This window comes from Catharus ustulatus, chromosome 5 (assembly GCF_009819885.2).
Source record: "Catharus ustulatus isolate bCatUst1 chromosome 5, bCatUst1.pri.v2, whole genome shotgun sequence".
In the NCBI taxonomy this organism is placed as follows: Eukaryota; Metazoa; Chordata; class Aves; order Passeriformes; family Turdidae; genus Catharus; species Catharus ustulatus.
This window is the reverse complement of record NC_046225.1, coordinates 38418266-38436320: the sequence shown is the minus strand read 5'-3', so window position 1 is coordinate 38436320 and position 18055 is coordinate 38418266. Positions and strand designations below refer to the sequence as shown.

Here is an 18055-nt window from a genome sequence, read left to right as displayed (position 1 = left end):
CCCCGGGCCGCGGCAATGGCTGCACAGGGCTCCCGTCGGCTCCCGGAGCCGCGGCAATGGCGGCGCCCCCCCCCCCCCGTCGGCTCCCCGGGCCGCGGCAATGGCGGCGCCCCCCCCCCCCCCCTCCTCCCCTGGGCTGCAGCAGAGGAGGAAAGAGAGCTCTCCCGCCTCTCTCCCCGCCCCCCGTGCTGCCTGCAGGGAGCCAGGGCAACACGGTAACACTATAACAATTGCGAAATGCCGGCTTTTACTGGCCGGTGCTTGGCTCGGCACTCTGGCTGGCACGTCTGGGGTTGTAAATATCAGAAAATTATTAATATATTAGCCGCACCCGACTATTAGCCGCACTTCCGGGTTTCCACCAAAATTTTTGTCAAATTGCTGCGGCTTGTATTCGTGAAATTACTGTACTTCTCTTACGGGTGCAGTGGAACGTAGACTTCAGCTTTTATCACAATACCCTGAAAAGTTCTTTAGAGAGTTTTTGTAGCTCAGGATGTGCTCAACTTGTTGTATTCACACTGCACCTCCTAAGACAAAAAGATTTCGTGATCATTAAGAGCAGCGTCATATATATGATTGGCAATTATAAAAAAAAAAAAAGAAGAGATTATTCAATCATACAGGTACAGAATAATATCAGTGCCAACATTTTCAGCTGCAAGTGTTAAGAGTCAGAATACTGAATAAATAAAACAATTATAGTCTATTGGGTACGTAGTAGGCCATACCAAAATGTCTGCTTTTATTCTAGGAAGTGTGACTGATAAACTTGCTCAGGGTTTTCTGAGTTTTAAAGGTCAGGTACAACACTGACCTTAATAGAGATTTACAGCAATTTTTACTCAGTGTGTTAATACGCTTAGCATAATGCATGTGCTCAAAGTGCATTGGAGGGGATGCACATGGAGAGATGTGATGGCAAATAATAGTGCAGAAAATTAACACTGAATTAATTAATGTAATTTTAATTTAACACTTTTAATTAATCTTAATTAATAATTGAAAGTCATATGTTTCTTATTTGGCCTTACCGTGTTTTTGCTAAGGGGTATTTCTTGATTCAGTCTGAAAAGAGTTGAATGTTGATAAAAAGCATGTTATAGATCTTTCTGTCCTCCCCCACTAATGAAATTATCTTGCATTTACAAATAAAATGTGCTTTTAAACCACACCAAACGATTTTTAAGCCACCATAATTACTGTCCTTTCATAAGCCACAGCTCTTTAATTTCTTTAGCTTCATCTTTCTTCAATAAGCATTTCTGATTTTGTTCTATTGTACTAATTCTAGGTTGTCTTTCAATAGATTGCTTGGAAGAAGTGTTACCTTGTACACATTACAAACAAACAGTTGTCATACTGCTCTCAGCTTGAAGTATTTGTTCTGGTTTATCTAACATAGGTAAATATTTACCAGGACGGGTGTTATAATCAGCTCATCCAGAAACACAGAAGGATCCTTCTTTCTGGTCCATTTTAACCAGCATTCTTAAAGAATTTGCAAAACACTTTACAATACAGAAAGCTGAACAGCTCAGTTTATAGACACAAAGCTTTCTACTTCACCACAGCACTTACTACAGTTATTAGCTGCAGAAGACCTGAAGTGACCTCCTAGATCATCAGCTCAAGCCCTTGCTACTGCATACTGTGCTGCTTTAAATATTCATCATCACCTGTTCTAGTGCTTCCTAAAACCCAAATGGTTTCTTTACAAACTTACCAAAGGTTCTTTCAAAATCTTTATCTTCTCATTCCAAGGGACAGTTAGTCTTTAGTTAAATTTTTATATACAGTAATTTCACGATTATAAGCCACACCATTTTGACTAAAATTTTGCTCCCGAACCGAAAGTGCGGCTTACATTCAGGAGCGGCTTATATATGAACAAATTTTGGAAATTTCCCAACCTGGAAGTCCGAGCCAGCAGCAGCCCCAAGCCAAGGCAGAGCCTGCCTGGCCCCGGGGGGCGGGACATTGACAGCACAGCAGCAGCGCTACCCAGCCCGGGGGGTGCGGCGGCGGCACCGGCTGAGCACGCCGTCCTCCCTCTTCCCAGCGGCACTGGTTGGGCAAACCCCTCTCCCTCCTCCCGGCAGCAGCGGTGAGCGGGGTTGGGGCTGCTCCCTGGCGGCTGCCCCGAGCAGGGCCAAGCAAGTAAGCCCCGTGATCCCGTGATTCTGTTAATTGGCAACTTTGTGAAAGTTGCACATGGATCCTCGCTGCGAACAAAAGTGCGGCTTACTATTCGGTGCGGCTTATTTATGGAGGAAAAACAAAACATTGCTGACACTCCCGAAGTGCGGCTTATAATCAGTGTGGCTTGTAATGGTGAAATTACTGTACTTTGTTTACCTAAAGTCTAATGTTCTAGCAAAGCTGGGAAACAGTTCACACCTCTTATTTTCCCTTATCTATGTTTGTTTACATTGATTCCTCTTCCTCTTATTGCTCTTTTTCACTTAAAGGGAAAACCATTACTTGTACAGCACTGCACTATGAAATCATGTGGCATCACTCCCACTGCTTCCAGTATCTTCTTATTTACTTCCACATTATTATATTAGTCTTTTCAATCTGCTTGAAGGCTGCTATCAGGTAAGCTGTTCCTAAAAATCTGCATCCTGGTATAGCAATTGTAGCATTATCCAGAAAAAGCCATGAAAATACCCAATTTGCAAACTGAGTTCTACTCAGTCACTATTGTAGGGAATCTTAGTATCTCTGAAAATAAGATTGTGGCATTGCTACATAGCTCTGTTCACATCCTATGAGGTATGCTCTTTATGAAGTTTCTTATTTTGTTGCGATCATGAAAGATGAACTCCCTTGGGGTTATAATTATGTAATGTGATGTTTCCTAAAATCATAACACAGATACCAGTGTAAAAACATAATTAAAAAAAAGTTAAGTCAGAGGACTAGGTCAAAAGTAATAGCTTTAAAATATCTTTAATGTAGCTGCTTCGTGATACATATTTAAGCAATGGAAATTCATCTCATCATGATATATATGGATTTTGTCCTTAACTCCCATTAATGCCAATAGGAGTTAAGTCCATAAATCCCCATCTATCACTGTAAGATTATAGCCTATCTCTCTCAGTTTTGCATGAACCTGCAATTTCATAACTCTCTTTCCAGTAACAAAAGCTACAGTGGACTTCAGAATAGTTGTTGAATGAACCTGAATTAAGAAAACAAAGGATTTTCAGACTGTCACCTTTGTTCCTAATTTCTGTTCTTAAGCCTAGTAAATATGACCTAGAAAAGTTCCCAGTTCAAACATTCTATATGACCTTGAAATTGTTCATTTGAATAAGTTTCAGAGCATCATTTTAGCATAACTTAAAAACTGCGTTCTCCCATCATGTCTTCATTCTATTCTGAATGATGCTTGGCACTTCCTGCGCTCTGGGTGTGCATACGCTGGGTGTGAATTTTTAATTACAGTAGCCAGAGTAATCAGTCAGCATGAAAGAGCTGTATGCTCAGACTTTTATACATCATACCCATAGTGTAAAGATATGTTGTAAATCATATATTGAAAAATGCATTTTATAATACTTTAAAATTAAACAATATAATTATGCAATTTATCAAAAGTGCTTGTATGAATCTGGTTTTTATATAGTGTTTTTCTTTTTCTATAGACAAAACACAGCATGCTATCAATTATGACCAATAAAAGCTAGCAGAACAGTAACTATTGTGAATCTGTGAATCAGGCTTTAATTTTCTTTAAAAGTCAGTATGATCACAGCAAGGTGTGGTCTTATATGAATTTTTTACTGACATGACATTCCCTATGTCATTACTGCCATTATACCAATAGTGTTAGACCTCTTTTTTTTCCCCCCACCTAAATCCTTTTACATCCTAATACCAATTTACAAAGTAAAAAAACTCACCATCTCTCAGATAGTTTGATTTCTTTTTGCACAAAATAACCCTTATGATTTAAGAATCTCAGACATATTATACGGACCTCAGCATGCTCCTTCAGCACAGAAATTGGGTTCTGTCTTCTCTCACTCCTAAAGCACTTCCATTGACCCTTTTTCTAATTAACCATCTTGCCCAGGAAGTGCTGCTCTGCTGTTTAGATTCATCAGACAGGTGTTTCTAGACAGAGATCTACAGATTGACACCTTCCTCCTCTCTCTAAATTGCAGGTAATCCCAACTCACAGGCTTCTCTGCTTTTCTGCCTCTAGTGCTCCAGCTTGCAGAGGCTTTGAATTTCTCAGCGATTTCATCCAAGGATGAAAAGCACTGCAAAGCCAACAAAAATCCCTCTTGCCATGATTTAACCCCAGTCAGCAAACCAGTACTGCACAGCTGCTCACTCATTCCTCCACCTGTGGGATCAGGGAGAGAATTAATTGGAAGGGTAAAAAGTCAGAGAACTTGTAGGCTGGAAGAAAGACAGTTTAATTGGGCAAGCAAAAGCTGTGCACACAAGGAAAGCAAAACAAGGAATTAATTCACTGCATCCCGTGGGCAGGCAGGTGTTCAACCATTCCCAGGAAAGCAGGGCCCCATCACACATAACAGTTACTTGGGAAGAGAAACACCATCACTCCAAATGTGCTTCTCCTCCTTCTTGCCTCCGTACCCTTTTCTCTCCCCCAATATATACTGATCATGATTCCATGTGGTATGATATATCACCTCTGCCAGCTGTGTCTCTTCCCAGTGCACCCCTAGTCTCTTCACCAGCGCAGCAGTTGGAAAAGCAAAAAATGCTTTGGCTCTGTTAAAGCATTGCTCAACAATAACTGAAGAACACCTCCATGTTATCAACCTTGTGTTCAGCACAAGTCAAAACATAGCCCTGTACCAGCCACTGTTTCCCAGAGGAAAAAAAAAAAGAAACTGTTAGTCACCTCCTCAAGGCATTTCTCATTGGAAACTGAGGCAGTGTGAATAGGTACTGATAGATACTTTATTACAACCATGAATATAATGAAGGTGAATTAAAAATAAATGTATTGAACACACATAACTGAGAAAAAGTAGGTATTCATTATTTCTTGTTTACCTGGTTTTGATGATAAAACAATAATCTTCAAAAGCAAGGAGAATCTGAATTATTCCCTTGTTTTAAAAATAAGCAGTCTTTACATTGCCTGATTTTTCAGTGACTAGGTTTCTTTTTCAGTCAATGGATTTTCAAAACATAAATGTATAGGAATATATGCAAGCTAATTTATTGGCATAACAGGATTAGTTAAAGAAGATTTCTAGTCTGCTTTCCATCTACAAATACTGTAAGCTACAATATGCGTGATCTCTCGCAATCTTCTTTTTAGTTCCTCTATCTTACTTTAAAAGATTTAAATTGAATAAAGGTTTAGCTACTTAACTCCTGGTAGGATTGAAGGGATAGAATACTGAAAATTTGATGTTTCTAGTCAGCCGTTATTAGGTCCCTTGTTTGCAATATATTCTTCCTTATTTTTGTGAATGTGGCTGTTCAACAGTTTCGGAACAGCAACTATATTAAATACACAATTTGCATGTCTTGTTAAAGTATATCATATATGAATATAAAAATGCATACCACATACAAATATAAGAACAGTTTTCAATTAATATATTTTACACTAATTAATTATTTCATTAATTTTGGATAGTTTTACTTCAATTTTTAAATATTTATACTAGACCGTACAAGGTAACAAGGCTGTTTCCCAACTTAGCAAAATGTAGGGAAAATGTTTTAGATTTGTGCCTGTGACTACTCTTCTGGTATTACCATAGTATTGCAAATTACATTATTTTATATATTTTAAAATAAGGATTCAGTTTTTAATAAGTAACCTTTACTTCTAACCCTTTCATCATAGACCTAGTGGAAGGCCATAAAATTGACATTTCTTCTTTCTCCCACGTGTACTTGTTCAAAAAGTTAATTTCCTCATGAAAGGAACGGGTTAAAAATTGATACTGAATGGAGTTTGTGTCTGGTAAAGTTTTATTTAGTTGCCCAAGTGCATTTAGTGTGGCCTTAATAATCCCTAAGACTCCCTGAGTTATCTGGAAAGGTGAACATATCACAGGATTGCAGGAGACGTGCATCTCTTTGAACCAACACACAAAAGGCAAAATAGCTTAGGGCTTTTCAAATGCCACTATCATGTCTTTGGGTAGACAAATTGCTCCCTTTCTCATCTGTACTGGTACAGTTCAAATGCACATAAAATTTTATGTGTTCCCAAGGTATCACTGTAAAACCACTAAAACAACATGATTTTCCTAGTAGACCTCTTGGTGCATTTCATGCATATCAATAAATTTAAGGCAAACTCATATCTGATCAAGTTTGTTTAATGTTAGAAATATATTCCTTCTCATAGCCCAGTTTAGCAGGTGTTTAGACTAGAGAAGTTAGCAGGCCCTGCTTCTGGGCTTGACCTAGTTTAGGTTTATCTTTTATTTTACCTTATTTACCCTATTCTAGACAATATATTTGTCTACCAATACAAGGAAGTCATCAGGGAAATTTAATATGGAATTCCCAAAATTGTGTTCAATCTAATTTGGTTATATTTCTCTAAAGAGACAAAACACAGGATGATTTCAAATATGTTTTCAATAAAGATTTGTAAAATTAGCCCATTCATTTACTCATTGAAACCAGTCATATTCAAAGGGCTAACATAAACAATAACAAAATGGAATATATAGCACCAAAAATTCATGTGAACAAATGAATGATCTCAGAAAAACTTAACTTTTCACTTAGCAAGAAGTACCTTCTGCTTTTAGAGCAAAAACTTCTTCAGGGATACATCATTTGCTTGCAGGAAAAAAACAGAATCTTTTGTCAGCTTAGAACATGGCAAGGACCAAATGAAGACAGAGGCTTAGTGTATGTTGTTTGTTCATGTAATTGTCATGTCCTTTTTCATCTAATCCTTTATGCTACTTCTTGAATGTGCAAACATTTTAAAATCCCCTGAGCTAAAGCTTAAAAAAGCAATTATATGAACACGTTTCAAAATGTGATTTTAGTGTAATGCATTAGACTTGCGAACACACAGCTTCCATTAAATATGGGAGTAGTATATTCAATCTTTAATTAATAAGTATTCTAGGACACGCAGTAGGAGCTATGACAAACATTATTATACAGTATGTCAGTACTATAATTAATCTTTTTAAGAATAAGCATCCTAGACATTAACTGCCTTTGACTTCTGATGATTATATGTCAACACTGAATCTGAAACCCAGTATTGCTACTGATAATAAACTCAACAAAATGACTCAAAGCTAAGATAAACTAAACCCATCCATTTGCAATGTTTTAGCCCTAAAAGGTATGGAAAGTAGATATTGTAGCACATTGTTGAATTCAACTGCTTTTGAATGTTTTGTGAAAAAAGACAAGGGAGTAAGGCAAAAATCAAGGAGCTGTCTCAGGAACTACTGACTATATTCTTTATTTAGTTATGGGTTGAATGATGGAGTCTCATAGCTCTGTACTCGTAAACATCCTGTAAATTACCCAATACTTTATCTAAGGCAAAAACAGAACTGTAATAGGTTGCAGTAGGTTCTCATCCTTCATAATTTGTTGTGGCGGCAAATAAGGTATTACTTATCTCAGCAGAAAATACAGCAAGAAGCGTTCATCTGTGCCAACCAGAGTGCTAACAGAAGCCATACCGCTTCAGAATCCAAGGGTATGAAAGCAGGTGGCACATGTAGGGAGAGCACTTGGTGCAGATTTAGTGTGTAAATTTATTTGCTGAACTCTGAATTTTAATTTTATAAGGAAGTCTGAGAGGTCAGACGTTACACGTAGCCATGTTGAAGTACTTCTTTTAGCCAGCTCTTTGCTAAGTGAGTTCTAGTTCTATTGGCTTCAATATGAGTATTGATGGATAGTTACTGGAGTCAAACTCTGAAAGGAATTAAGCAAAATTAAAATAAACTTTTAACCAAACCATTCATAGGACAGCCATCAGAATATGTACTAGTTTTGAAATGTATGAGAAACAAAACCAAATGAAAATCCCAAAAATTACCTTAATAAAACTAATCCCAAAACCCTAGAAATATTAAAAACGTGAATACACACCTTAAAATCTACTGCTCAGAGAAGCTGTTCATCCAAATTTATCAACAGTCTTTTCTGAATAGCTCAAATAAATTTTAAATCTTCCTGAGATCAGAGGCTAGTTAGTCCTCACCTAAACTTTCCATCCATCTGGGCTGTCCTACTTAATGGAGGGAGCAGGAGCACCCACAATTTTCCATGTAAACTAGGATTAGAGCTTTTATCCAGGAACTGAATAGGTCTTCGAGGGCTGAAATCTAGACATCCTAATCACCCACAAAGTGTTTGGCCAACTAACTTCAGGCAGGACCAGACAAAGTTTTCCATGTGTTTGTGTGTGGAACTGAATTCTTTTACTTGCACAATAGAATCGCAAGAGTGGGAGGATTAGAAACAAAAATTGCAAGAAGTCATTTTCTTAAGGCACATTCAAGGAGATGTTACTGTCCAAGGGAGGAATCATGTGGTTCTAGAAAATTCACAAAGTTGCTTCATGTTAAGGGAGTGGTACAGTACTACAGTTGCTCTCAGCCTCTCTACGGGTTCTGTGATTCCAGAATCAGAACAATAAGGACATCCTTCGTTTCAGACACCAATTGCCAAAATCAGTTCTGGAAACAGCAATTCCACCTATGGAAATATCCAGGAACAGATCACCAAGAAGGATTGTCTGTGCCATAGACAAACTCTTTATCATAATTAACAATGCATCTGCATTGCTTCTTGTAATGAATGCCCTACAGCTCTTCTGTACAGATAAGCATGTTCTCAGGGATGTTGGACATTAGTCAGATATTGGTACTCTGACACACATTTAATGTGTCAATTAAAACTAAGTACTTAGCAATTGAATTAAATCACAATTAATTTCTCTTTAGTTTCTATGGTAAATCTTTGACAGATTAATGAGTTACAGTTAATGGTGCAGCATGGAGCTTTTTGCAATTGGTTTTCATTCATTAATTGAAATACCAAACAGCATAGATATATGCACTATCCTTACTGCAGTTCAGCCCTGTAATCACAGAATCACAGAATGTTAACGGATTGGAATGGACCTTAAAGATCATGTAGTCCCAAGCCCCTTGCCATGGACAGGGACACCTCCCACTAGACCACATTGCTCAAAGCCTTATCCAACCTGCCCTTGAATGCTGTTGCAGCATCCAGAATCTTCCTGTTCCAGTGCCTCATCACTCTGACAGTAAAGAATTTCTTCACTTAACCTTCTCTTCTCCAGGCTGAACAGCCCCAACTTTCTCACCCCATCTTTGTAGCAGAGGTTTTCCTGTGCTCTTATCAGCTTTGGGGCCCTCCTCTGGACTCAAACAGTTCCCTTCTTAAAATGGGAAAATGGGAACTTTAAACAGTACTCCAGTAATAGTGCAAAGATATAATAAAATTAAAAATCCCCTTATTTACTATAATAAATAAGATCAATGCAAATATCACCAATGTCTGTTAGAGTAAGAAAATGGATGAACCACTTCAGTTCAGTCTAAATTCATTGAAAGTTAAGGATGGATATTTTTGTCTTTAGATTCAACATGTTTTTTCCCACCCCTTTGATATACAGTAATTTCACGACTATAAGGTGCACCGGATTATAAGGTACACTTTTTTTTTGCAGTGAGGATCCGCACACAACAAAGTAACAAATTAGTAATGGAATCGCGCAATCGCGGAGTTTACTGGCAGGTGCTCAATTTGCAAACATTTTTCACAGATTGGCGTAGCCTTTAAAAGCAGCCCCAGGTGCCCTCCCCGTGCCGCAGGCCCTGGCACTCCTGCCTGTCCCCAGCACCGGCGGGCATAGCCGCGAGGCGCCCACCGTACCTTGCAGCTCGGCTCACAGCTCACACTTCCAGGTTGGCAAATTTCCGAACTTTGTCCATATATAAGGTGCACTGGATTATAAGGCACACTTCTGGGTTTTGATCAAAATTTTAGTCAAAAGGGTGCGTCTTATGGTTGTGAAATTACTGTACTTACAGAAAGCAATCAAGTAATAAATTCAGTCATTAAACAAGTCCTTTGCATTATCAATGTAAAGAAATCCAACTTTTCATGTCTACTCTCACAGAACTGACAACCCTGCCCAGTCTTGTATCATCCTTCCCTGCACTTTCTTTTACATATTCTTTTGAACAGATAAGGCTGCACTATAAGTAATCTCAGTAATGACGGGATTTCAGCTACTAAGCATGACGAAATACAAGGCAATCCTTCAGAATACAAAAACTATATTTGCATTTTTCAAATGTGAGTGTGAATTGCAAGGTTATTCTCCTACTTTGATTTTGCAATGGCATCGGTAGCCTGTATGGAAAATGACTTGACAATTTGAATGGCTAACTTCAATTTAAATATTTGAGCTTCTGTACTAGAAAAGTTTTGTAAAGGCAAATTGAAGTTTTTAGCTAAAAAACTTTTGTCCCAGTCTGAAATTTTCAGCTATGTAAAGGAAAACTAGAAAATTCCATCAATTTGGACAAAGTAATTAGTTACCTAATGTGAAGCCACAGTGCTTAAAAACACTGAATAAATTTAAAATGGAAAGATGTTATTACCACAAAGTACTGTTATGCCACAGGCCATCCTGTCTAATTATACCAATCAAGGCAGCAATAAAAAGCATGTCAAGTTGCATGTTTTTCAGACACCAAGACAGTAACTTTGGAAAATCTCAGCAGTAAAAATTAAAACTAGTTATGTGTTCTGCAACATATAACCTTTTCTTGTACAGCAGTGCAAATGAGCTTTCATAACAAGTGCCATAGCTAACATATGAAGAAAAAAATTTTCCACAAGAACAATATTTGTTATAGTGTCTTATGTTTACTTTTAGCAGTGTTCTTTCAAAGTTTGTAAGATGTCCACATTAAAATTTTACAGTAAGTTAAAACAAGTGAAGGAAGAATAATTTGACTGCATTATACAAAAGACAAGTCTAGATTTCACTTAGAAGTATATATTAAGCAAAATTATCATAATGATATTTGGAATGGCAATAGTGAGAGTTCTGTAATTTATGCATTAAATTCTGAAGACTTGGTTCAAATAATAGCATACAAAAGTTATGAGAGCAGGTGATATTCAGTGTTCAAATGAGGGGCATATTTTGGAATCTCTCAGATCTAGAAGGTTTCCACATGCAGTGCATATGAAAAATGCATTAAAAATAGCGAGAATTAGTAAATTAGTATATTGAGGATTTGTGCAAAAATCTCCATAAAGCTAAATTCTGTATGTTACGGTACTATAGCTCTGTCTGTACAAATATAATGAAATAGAAATCAAAATATTCTGTAAGTATTTCAGATTTTACCATGTGCTGGTAATTACTAATCAAAATGTTAGTACTGAGGACCGTAGTGACCCGAGCTTTTGCATGGACAGAAAAGAGCAATTACCTGATGTCCAATTTTTATTTTATTGAGGCTTATGAAGAGATGGAAAGTATCCTGACCCTCTAAGAAGGTTCACCTTGTGGTTAAGGTTTTGAAGTATGGTGAAGCAAGTGCAGACCCGTGTCTCACTCTCTTTCTGTCGAACCAGGGTGCAGCAGCTGTTCGGACAATGGCCTTGAGGTTACAGATGAGGCTGTGGAAGTCACAACAACTGAAATGATGATTTCTCCCTCCCCTTGAGGAACATTTCTGTCATAGTTATTTGAATTAGCAGTCATCCTTTCAGGCATATAACACATGAGAATACAGAGCCTCCTGTAGGATAACCAATCAATTCAGGCAATTTGATTCTGGTGTCTGTGTTTGCATCAAGCCCTACTTGTTTAAAGCAGTTAGGCCTTGTGCTCATAATGTGTAATGATAAACTGAGATTATGAATACTTGTCTTTCATAAAGTAGCAGTTAAACATATCTCTTTCCTTTTGATAGATTAGGATTTTTTTTTTTTTGTGAATATTGAGTGGCAGTTTAAGTCAGAGTTTTCAATGGAGAGAACAATGAAAAATAGCTCCAGTTGCTTCAGTGAGAAGTTTAATCAGGACTTTTTTTCATCTTAAAAGCTGGAAACAATTTAAACCAATAAACTTTACTCATACTGACATGCAGAATATATAGTCTTGAAAGGATTCCATCATTTGTCATTCTCCATTTTCCTTTTTTGTTTGGCTTTCTTGCTATGCATTTTTCACCTGTTGTCTCACACGTGAGAAGATCTTTAGTCTACAACTAAACCTGTCCATAATGTCTTCATATTCTACTGAGAAATTAAAGTAAACAGACATATGTCAGGTTATATAATTTAAAATATAAAGCTTGGGTTGGGCTGAAATGCAAAGTCTGAGAGCTGGAGTGCTCCCACCCCAGTGGCCCGGGTTTAGAGCTAATGTTTCCTTCAGTGCAAGGATTGCCCATACTGGGAAAGGCAGTGGAGCCATCCTTACTCCCACATTCTTCTTCTTCCTGTCCTTTTGATTTTATACATCAGTTTGGAATGGAAACTACTACTGCATGTCATGCAAAGAAACAAGCATGTTTCAGGGGTTATTATTCCGTCTTTCTAGAAGGCACCAAAAAATATTTTTCTGTGAGCACTGAGGCACAAGCTTGTCTAAGAATTTTCACTTACTTTAGAAACACACAGAAAACACAGGCTTGTTTCTACATCTGTAAAGTACAAATCCCTAGCTCTGGTTTTATCACATCATGGTACTAATTATAAAAAATACCAACAGGTTCTCGTAAGAACTTTTTGTGGCTTTTGAGGCTGTCACTACCCATGATGAAAAAGAAAATATCTTTCAGTCCTTTCCTTAAAGGGGTTGGGGTGTGTTCGTGCATGTGTGTTTAACAAATTAATTAACAGTTTATTTCTTTAAATAAAACAGTTGTTTAATAATTCTTATGCATTTAATGCTTCTATTTGGTCAGAGAAACTTTTTTCTCTCTGCTGGAAGCAGTAATCTGAATTAATTTCATTCTTCAGGTTTAGTTTTCTACTTACTTTCTTTGTCCTAAAATTTTTTAAGGTTATGTGAACATAAAATTCTTTACTGTGGCTTTCTCTACATGATTTGCAATATTTTTGAATGGCAGTACTTGGTAAGCATATTTTTAGCATATTTGGCTACCCTTAATCAAGTTGAGTAATTAAATTGACCAAAAGAGCAGGATGTTGAATATATGAAAAACTGTTTCTCATGAATAAATGTTGCATATTGAGGTTCCTGTTGTCCTTTATAATGTCTGTTGGTGTGGTTCTTCCTACTACATGGCTGCATGGTGCAAGTTTCCTAAGAGAAATATTGATAAAATGCTGGATTTTTAATGAACAATTTCTACACCAATGGAGTTTTAACTAGTTAGTCTAACCTTTAATAACTAGTAACCATAGCTTTTGGCTAAATTGTATTTTTCAGCCCTATACACTTAATTTCCCATTTCACTCAAAAAGTTTTCTTGTTAAAATAAATTTTCATCATCTTTTTTAACCATAAACAAGCGATTTTTTAAACTTTTGTTATATTTAGAGGTATCATGTAAGGTCTGACAATGACTTGCCATTTTCCCCCTGCAGCTAACCTATTTTTTTCTTTATTTTATTTTTATATTTTTCATTAATGCAGTTCAAATAGTGAGAAAATTCTTATTATGACCAATAAAAGTTCCTATGCCTTTATGTTCAGTCTCAGTTCTAAATGTAATGTAATGAGAAGCTATTATTCACCTTTATTTAAAACTAAGTATTTTTGGAGTGGTAGTGTTTTAAGGAAGTGTGGAACCATAAATACATTTCTGACAGGATGTATGTGTAGCTCCAAAATGACTTCCAGAAGTTTGAAGCACTCACTCATCTTTTCTATAACAGCACTCTTGATAAAGACAGGACTGTCTGTAGAAATTAAGGTGACCACACTTGTAGCTAATCTAATTTATCATAAACATTTATGTGGTCTCTCTACCTTGTTTGAAGAGAGGAGGAACATGTGTCCTCCCCACACTGCTGTATGGAAGTTACTGCTCACACAATGTTCAATAGGGAACTGAGGCATGGAAAGCCTGTGTGATGGGTCTAAAACAAGTAAGGATGAGATGGAGAGAAAAAAAATTAATTTAACTTCCCTTACAGTTGGACAGATTCTCACTGACAGAAAGAGGGAAGTGGGAATGCCCCTATCGGGGTTTGAGCAGAAAAAGGTGATACCATAAAACTCTTTTTATGCTTCTCGTTTCAAATTCAAGAGAAATTTGTGATAGGGGTAGGGTTATGTGGAATTATATGAGCTATACATGGAGGCTGGATTTCCTTATCTTTGGATTTTTTTCAATTGCCTTGAAATGCATCTTTGTTCTTATCCATTGTGTCCCCACTAATATAAATAGGTATCATTCTGGCATTCAGCTGAGTAATTCTTTTGTCATCCACAGATGGACAGGGGATTACATGGCTAAGAAATGAAATAAAAGCTAAATCCCTATGCTTGATAAAGCTTTGCTTGTTTTCTCTTTTATTCAGGATTACCGAGTGAACATCTTTCTCCGTCAGAATTGGAATGATCCTCGCCTTGCATACAGTGAATATCCAGATGACTCTTTAGATTTAGATCCATCCATGCTGGATTCAATTTGGAAACCTGATTTGTTCTTTGCTAATGAAAAAGGTGCCAACTTTCATGAAGTTACAACAGATAATAAGTTGTTGCGGATTTTCAAAAATGGAAATGTACTTTATTCCATCAGGTGAGTCTCTAATCTAATGAATTTTTTCAGATAGAAGTTCAAATGTACAATTAGGAATTGCTAAAACATATATTCAGTTGTTGGTCATGCAGAACTATTCTGTGTGTTTTGAATGCAGAATTTGATCAACATTCATTGTTAATATTAAAATAGAAAACAATGGCTCATTAGGCATGCATATAGTAAGAGTAATAAGAAAAGTATCTTTCCCATTTTAAAGTACAGGTACTGAGCCTAGAGGGACTAGGGCTCTGCACACAACAAACAATCTTGTAGTAATAAAATCTGGGCTGGCCTATGTACGAGTTTCAGAGTCTGTAGTCTTCTCCAATTTCATGACAATCCAATGTTACTTCTTTTCCCCCTTTCTGGATATTGCAGTTGCACTTCAACATGAAAACATGGCCTGTTTGAGGAAGTATAACATTTAAAGATAAGTCATTTCTGATGGATATGGAGAGAAAACTGGAAAGTAAATTTTTGAAAAAGTTTTAAGCTGAAAGCAGCAATCATAAGTATTGACAAAATTTAATTATCCCACTTTTCTTCCCACCACTTTCCTTTTAATTCAGACATCAGTAGGCATTTTACCACTGTCTTCAAAAACCTGATCTAATGAGAAACACATCAGTATGAGTATGCTAATGCCCCACTAGATTTGGTATTGAAGCAGTGACTCACTTGTGCAAACTGTTACTCTTTTCAAAGTAAATATACTATTGTCTACTCAGTGTTTTGCTTTGCATGCTTTTATGACACTGAATTAATCATAATTAGACTCTTTGAAGAGAACATCAGGAACCTGTAAACAGTTTCTGTACTGGAGAAAAAGAAAACTTTATGACTTGCATGCATGTGTCAGTGGCAAGAGAGTCTCCTTCCTCCTTCCTTTGCTATTAGGCAGCACTTTTTCAAGCTTACATGTGAAAAAAGGGCTAGGTTAAAATTCTTATGAGGATTTCATATCCAAAACGGGGTTAGTCTGCCACTCTGGGAACATAATCAGCCTTCAGTGTCATGACATGTACTCTGTCACTAGAAACAGATTCAAAGTAGATTAAAAGGATTCCTTCTCTGGATTCAAGTAGAAATTAAATCTAAATCAATTATCTGCAGACTTTCTGAGTCACCCCAAGAGGCACTGGCTGTTGTTCCACTCTAATCAAATAACTTTCTGCCTTACCCTACTCCTTCCAAATACATAGAGCACAGAGTATAGATCCCACCACTCAGCTGAAGCAAGTTTGGATTGTAACTTCAATACAATTCAGGCCAAGTTCATGGCCACATGAAATTGGGTGAAAAACCCCAAATGTGAGAAATGTTAAATTATAAAGGCAAACATCAACTGTGCTGAAACCAGATACCAGAGAGCTCCTCTGTTTCTAATGAAGCCAGAAAGTTTATGTTGCCTTGATTTAATTAACTATACAGTTTCTAAAACAGATTTAAAATCATATCATTGGCATCTAATTTAGTTATGTGCATTTGACTGAGTTAACCTGCTGATAAGGCAAGATATGCTATTTGTTAGTGTGCTGATATTAAAAGGGAAAAAAAAAGAAATTCTAAATTTGCATCTTTCATTCTCTAATTTCTCCTCATCCCTAATTGCATTGAAACAATTCAGACAAGAAAATAGTGGAAGGTAACAGTTCCTGATTCCATGAATACTTAATATTAAATACTAAAATATTTACTGAAGTAAAAGTAAAGTCTGAAATGACTTGTTGTGTTACCAGCCTACTAGTCAGAATTTGCCTTTGGAACTTTTTTAACAGTGTGGGAGTAGGGAAAGGATCTGACTTCCCTTCTCAGGTTCTCCTCATGCAACTCTGTCACAGTCTGGCTAAGCAGAACTTATAGCAACAATGAATCAAGATGGTTTGGTCAGAAAAAAAAAAATAGGCAAAAGAAATATACTGCTATACTTTCCAGCTACTTCCCACTTCCCTTTAGCCCCAGTGCCAAAAACAGGGGAATGAGTTCCAGAGAGGGGGATTAGAGCACTGCCATGCTAGAAGAGTTTTATGTGTAAGGAATGGAACTGAAGCTCCTCAAGTTTTTGTAGCATATTCTATCAACTGAACTGATTAATGAAGGTAAAGTCATGGCCCTGAGTGATGAATGGATACCTAGTCGTGGCTGGGGAGGGAAAACATGTGACTTTCTGATTCCTCTGAGAAGTTCTACTCAAAAGATAATTTATTGCATTTATTTGAATTTAAAACACTTTTGCCTATAATTTGCAAATTTACATGAAGTATTAGGACTAACACTGATGCACACCTACAGTTCAAAATTACAGCCACGTTCTGGTCTACCATCAATATCATAAAATGTTTCTTTAAACCTTTGTGTTGACATTTTAAACAGCTTCTTTTAGGACAATAACATTACAGAAATTTCACGAGTATAAGCTGCACCTCATTATAAGCCGCACTTTCGTTCACAGCGAGGATCCGCGTGTAACTTTCACAAAGTTGCCAATTAGTAACAGAATCACAGGATCACGGGGTTTACTGGCTCAGCTCGGGACCGTGTGGGCTCGCACTTCTGGGTTCGCAAATTTCTGAACTCCGTCCATGTATTGGCCGCTCAGGAGTATAAGCCGCACTTCCGGGTTCGGACCAAAATTTTAGCCAAAAGGGTTCGGCTTATACTCGTGAATTTACTATATTGCACCATGATTTGCAGCTGAAATATGTTATGAAATTCTTGTAAATTTGGGTAAGTTTTATGCCAAGGATTTGAAATACAGGAACAGTCCAATAATTCTGCTGTAGCACAGAAAGGCACACTGTTGCTGCATTCCTTTAGACTTCCCGTTAAGTTAGGCAATCCTACTGAAAAATTTATTTTTCTGAAAGTCTGTAAAATTTTTTTCCACATTTTCATACTAGGCTGAGTTAGATGGGTTCAGCTAATAGAGATCTTTTTTGAGAGTTTCCTGTTGATTTATGTATTCTATTTCTAATTGCTTCCGTTGTATTCATGCATCCTTCCTGCACAGTTCTATAGCTTTTTTTTTCTTTCTTTTGGGGGAGGGTATATTTTTAATGAGTTTTTTATGTTCTTTCAGATTGACTTTAATACTTTCCTGTCCGATGGATCTCAAAAATTTTCCAATGGATGTGCAAACATGTATAATGCAGCTGGAAAGCTGTAAGTTTGCGTAATGTATTATCCTATACATACTTTTGCAGGAATTACAGCAGCTATACAGGAGGTAGGAAAACCCCTTGCAGTGGTACAAGAACAAATTTTCAAAATTA

The 18055-nt window shown here is 37.0% G+C and overlaps 1 protein-coding gene across 3 annotated transcripts in view; it reads left to right on the top strand.

Annotated features, from left to right (window-relative positions):
* The window catches only part of GLRA3 (glycine receptor alpha 3), an 89761-nt gene that overhangs the window by 32431 nt on the left and 39275 nt on the right, over nt 1-18055 (top strand). For all 3 annotated transcript variants that reach the window (XM_033060542.1, XM_033060543.1, XM_033060541.1), the window contains exons 4-5: nt 14557-14780; nt 17863-17945. In XM_033060542.1, the coding sequence (XP_032916433.1) occupies nt 14557-14780; nt 17863-17945 (307 nt within the window). The remainder of the gene's footprint in view (nt 1-14556; nt 14781-17862; nt 17946-18055) is intronic.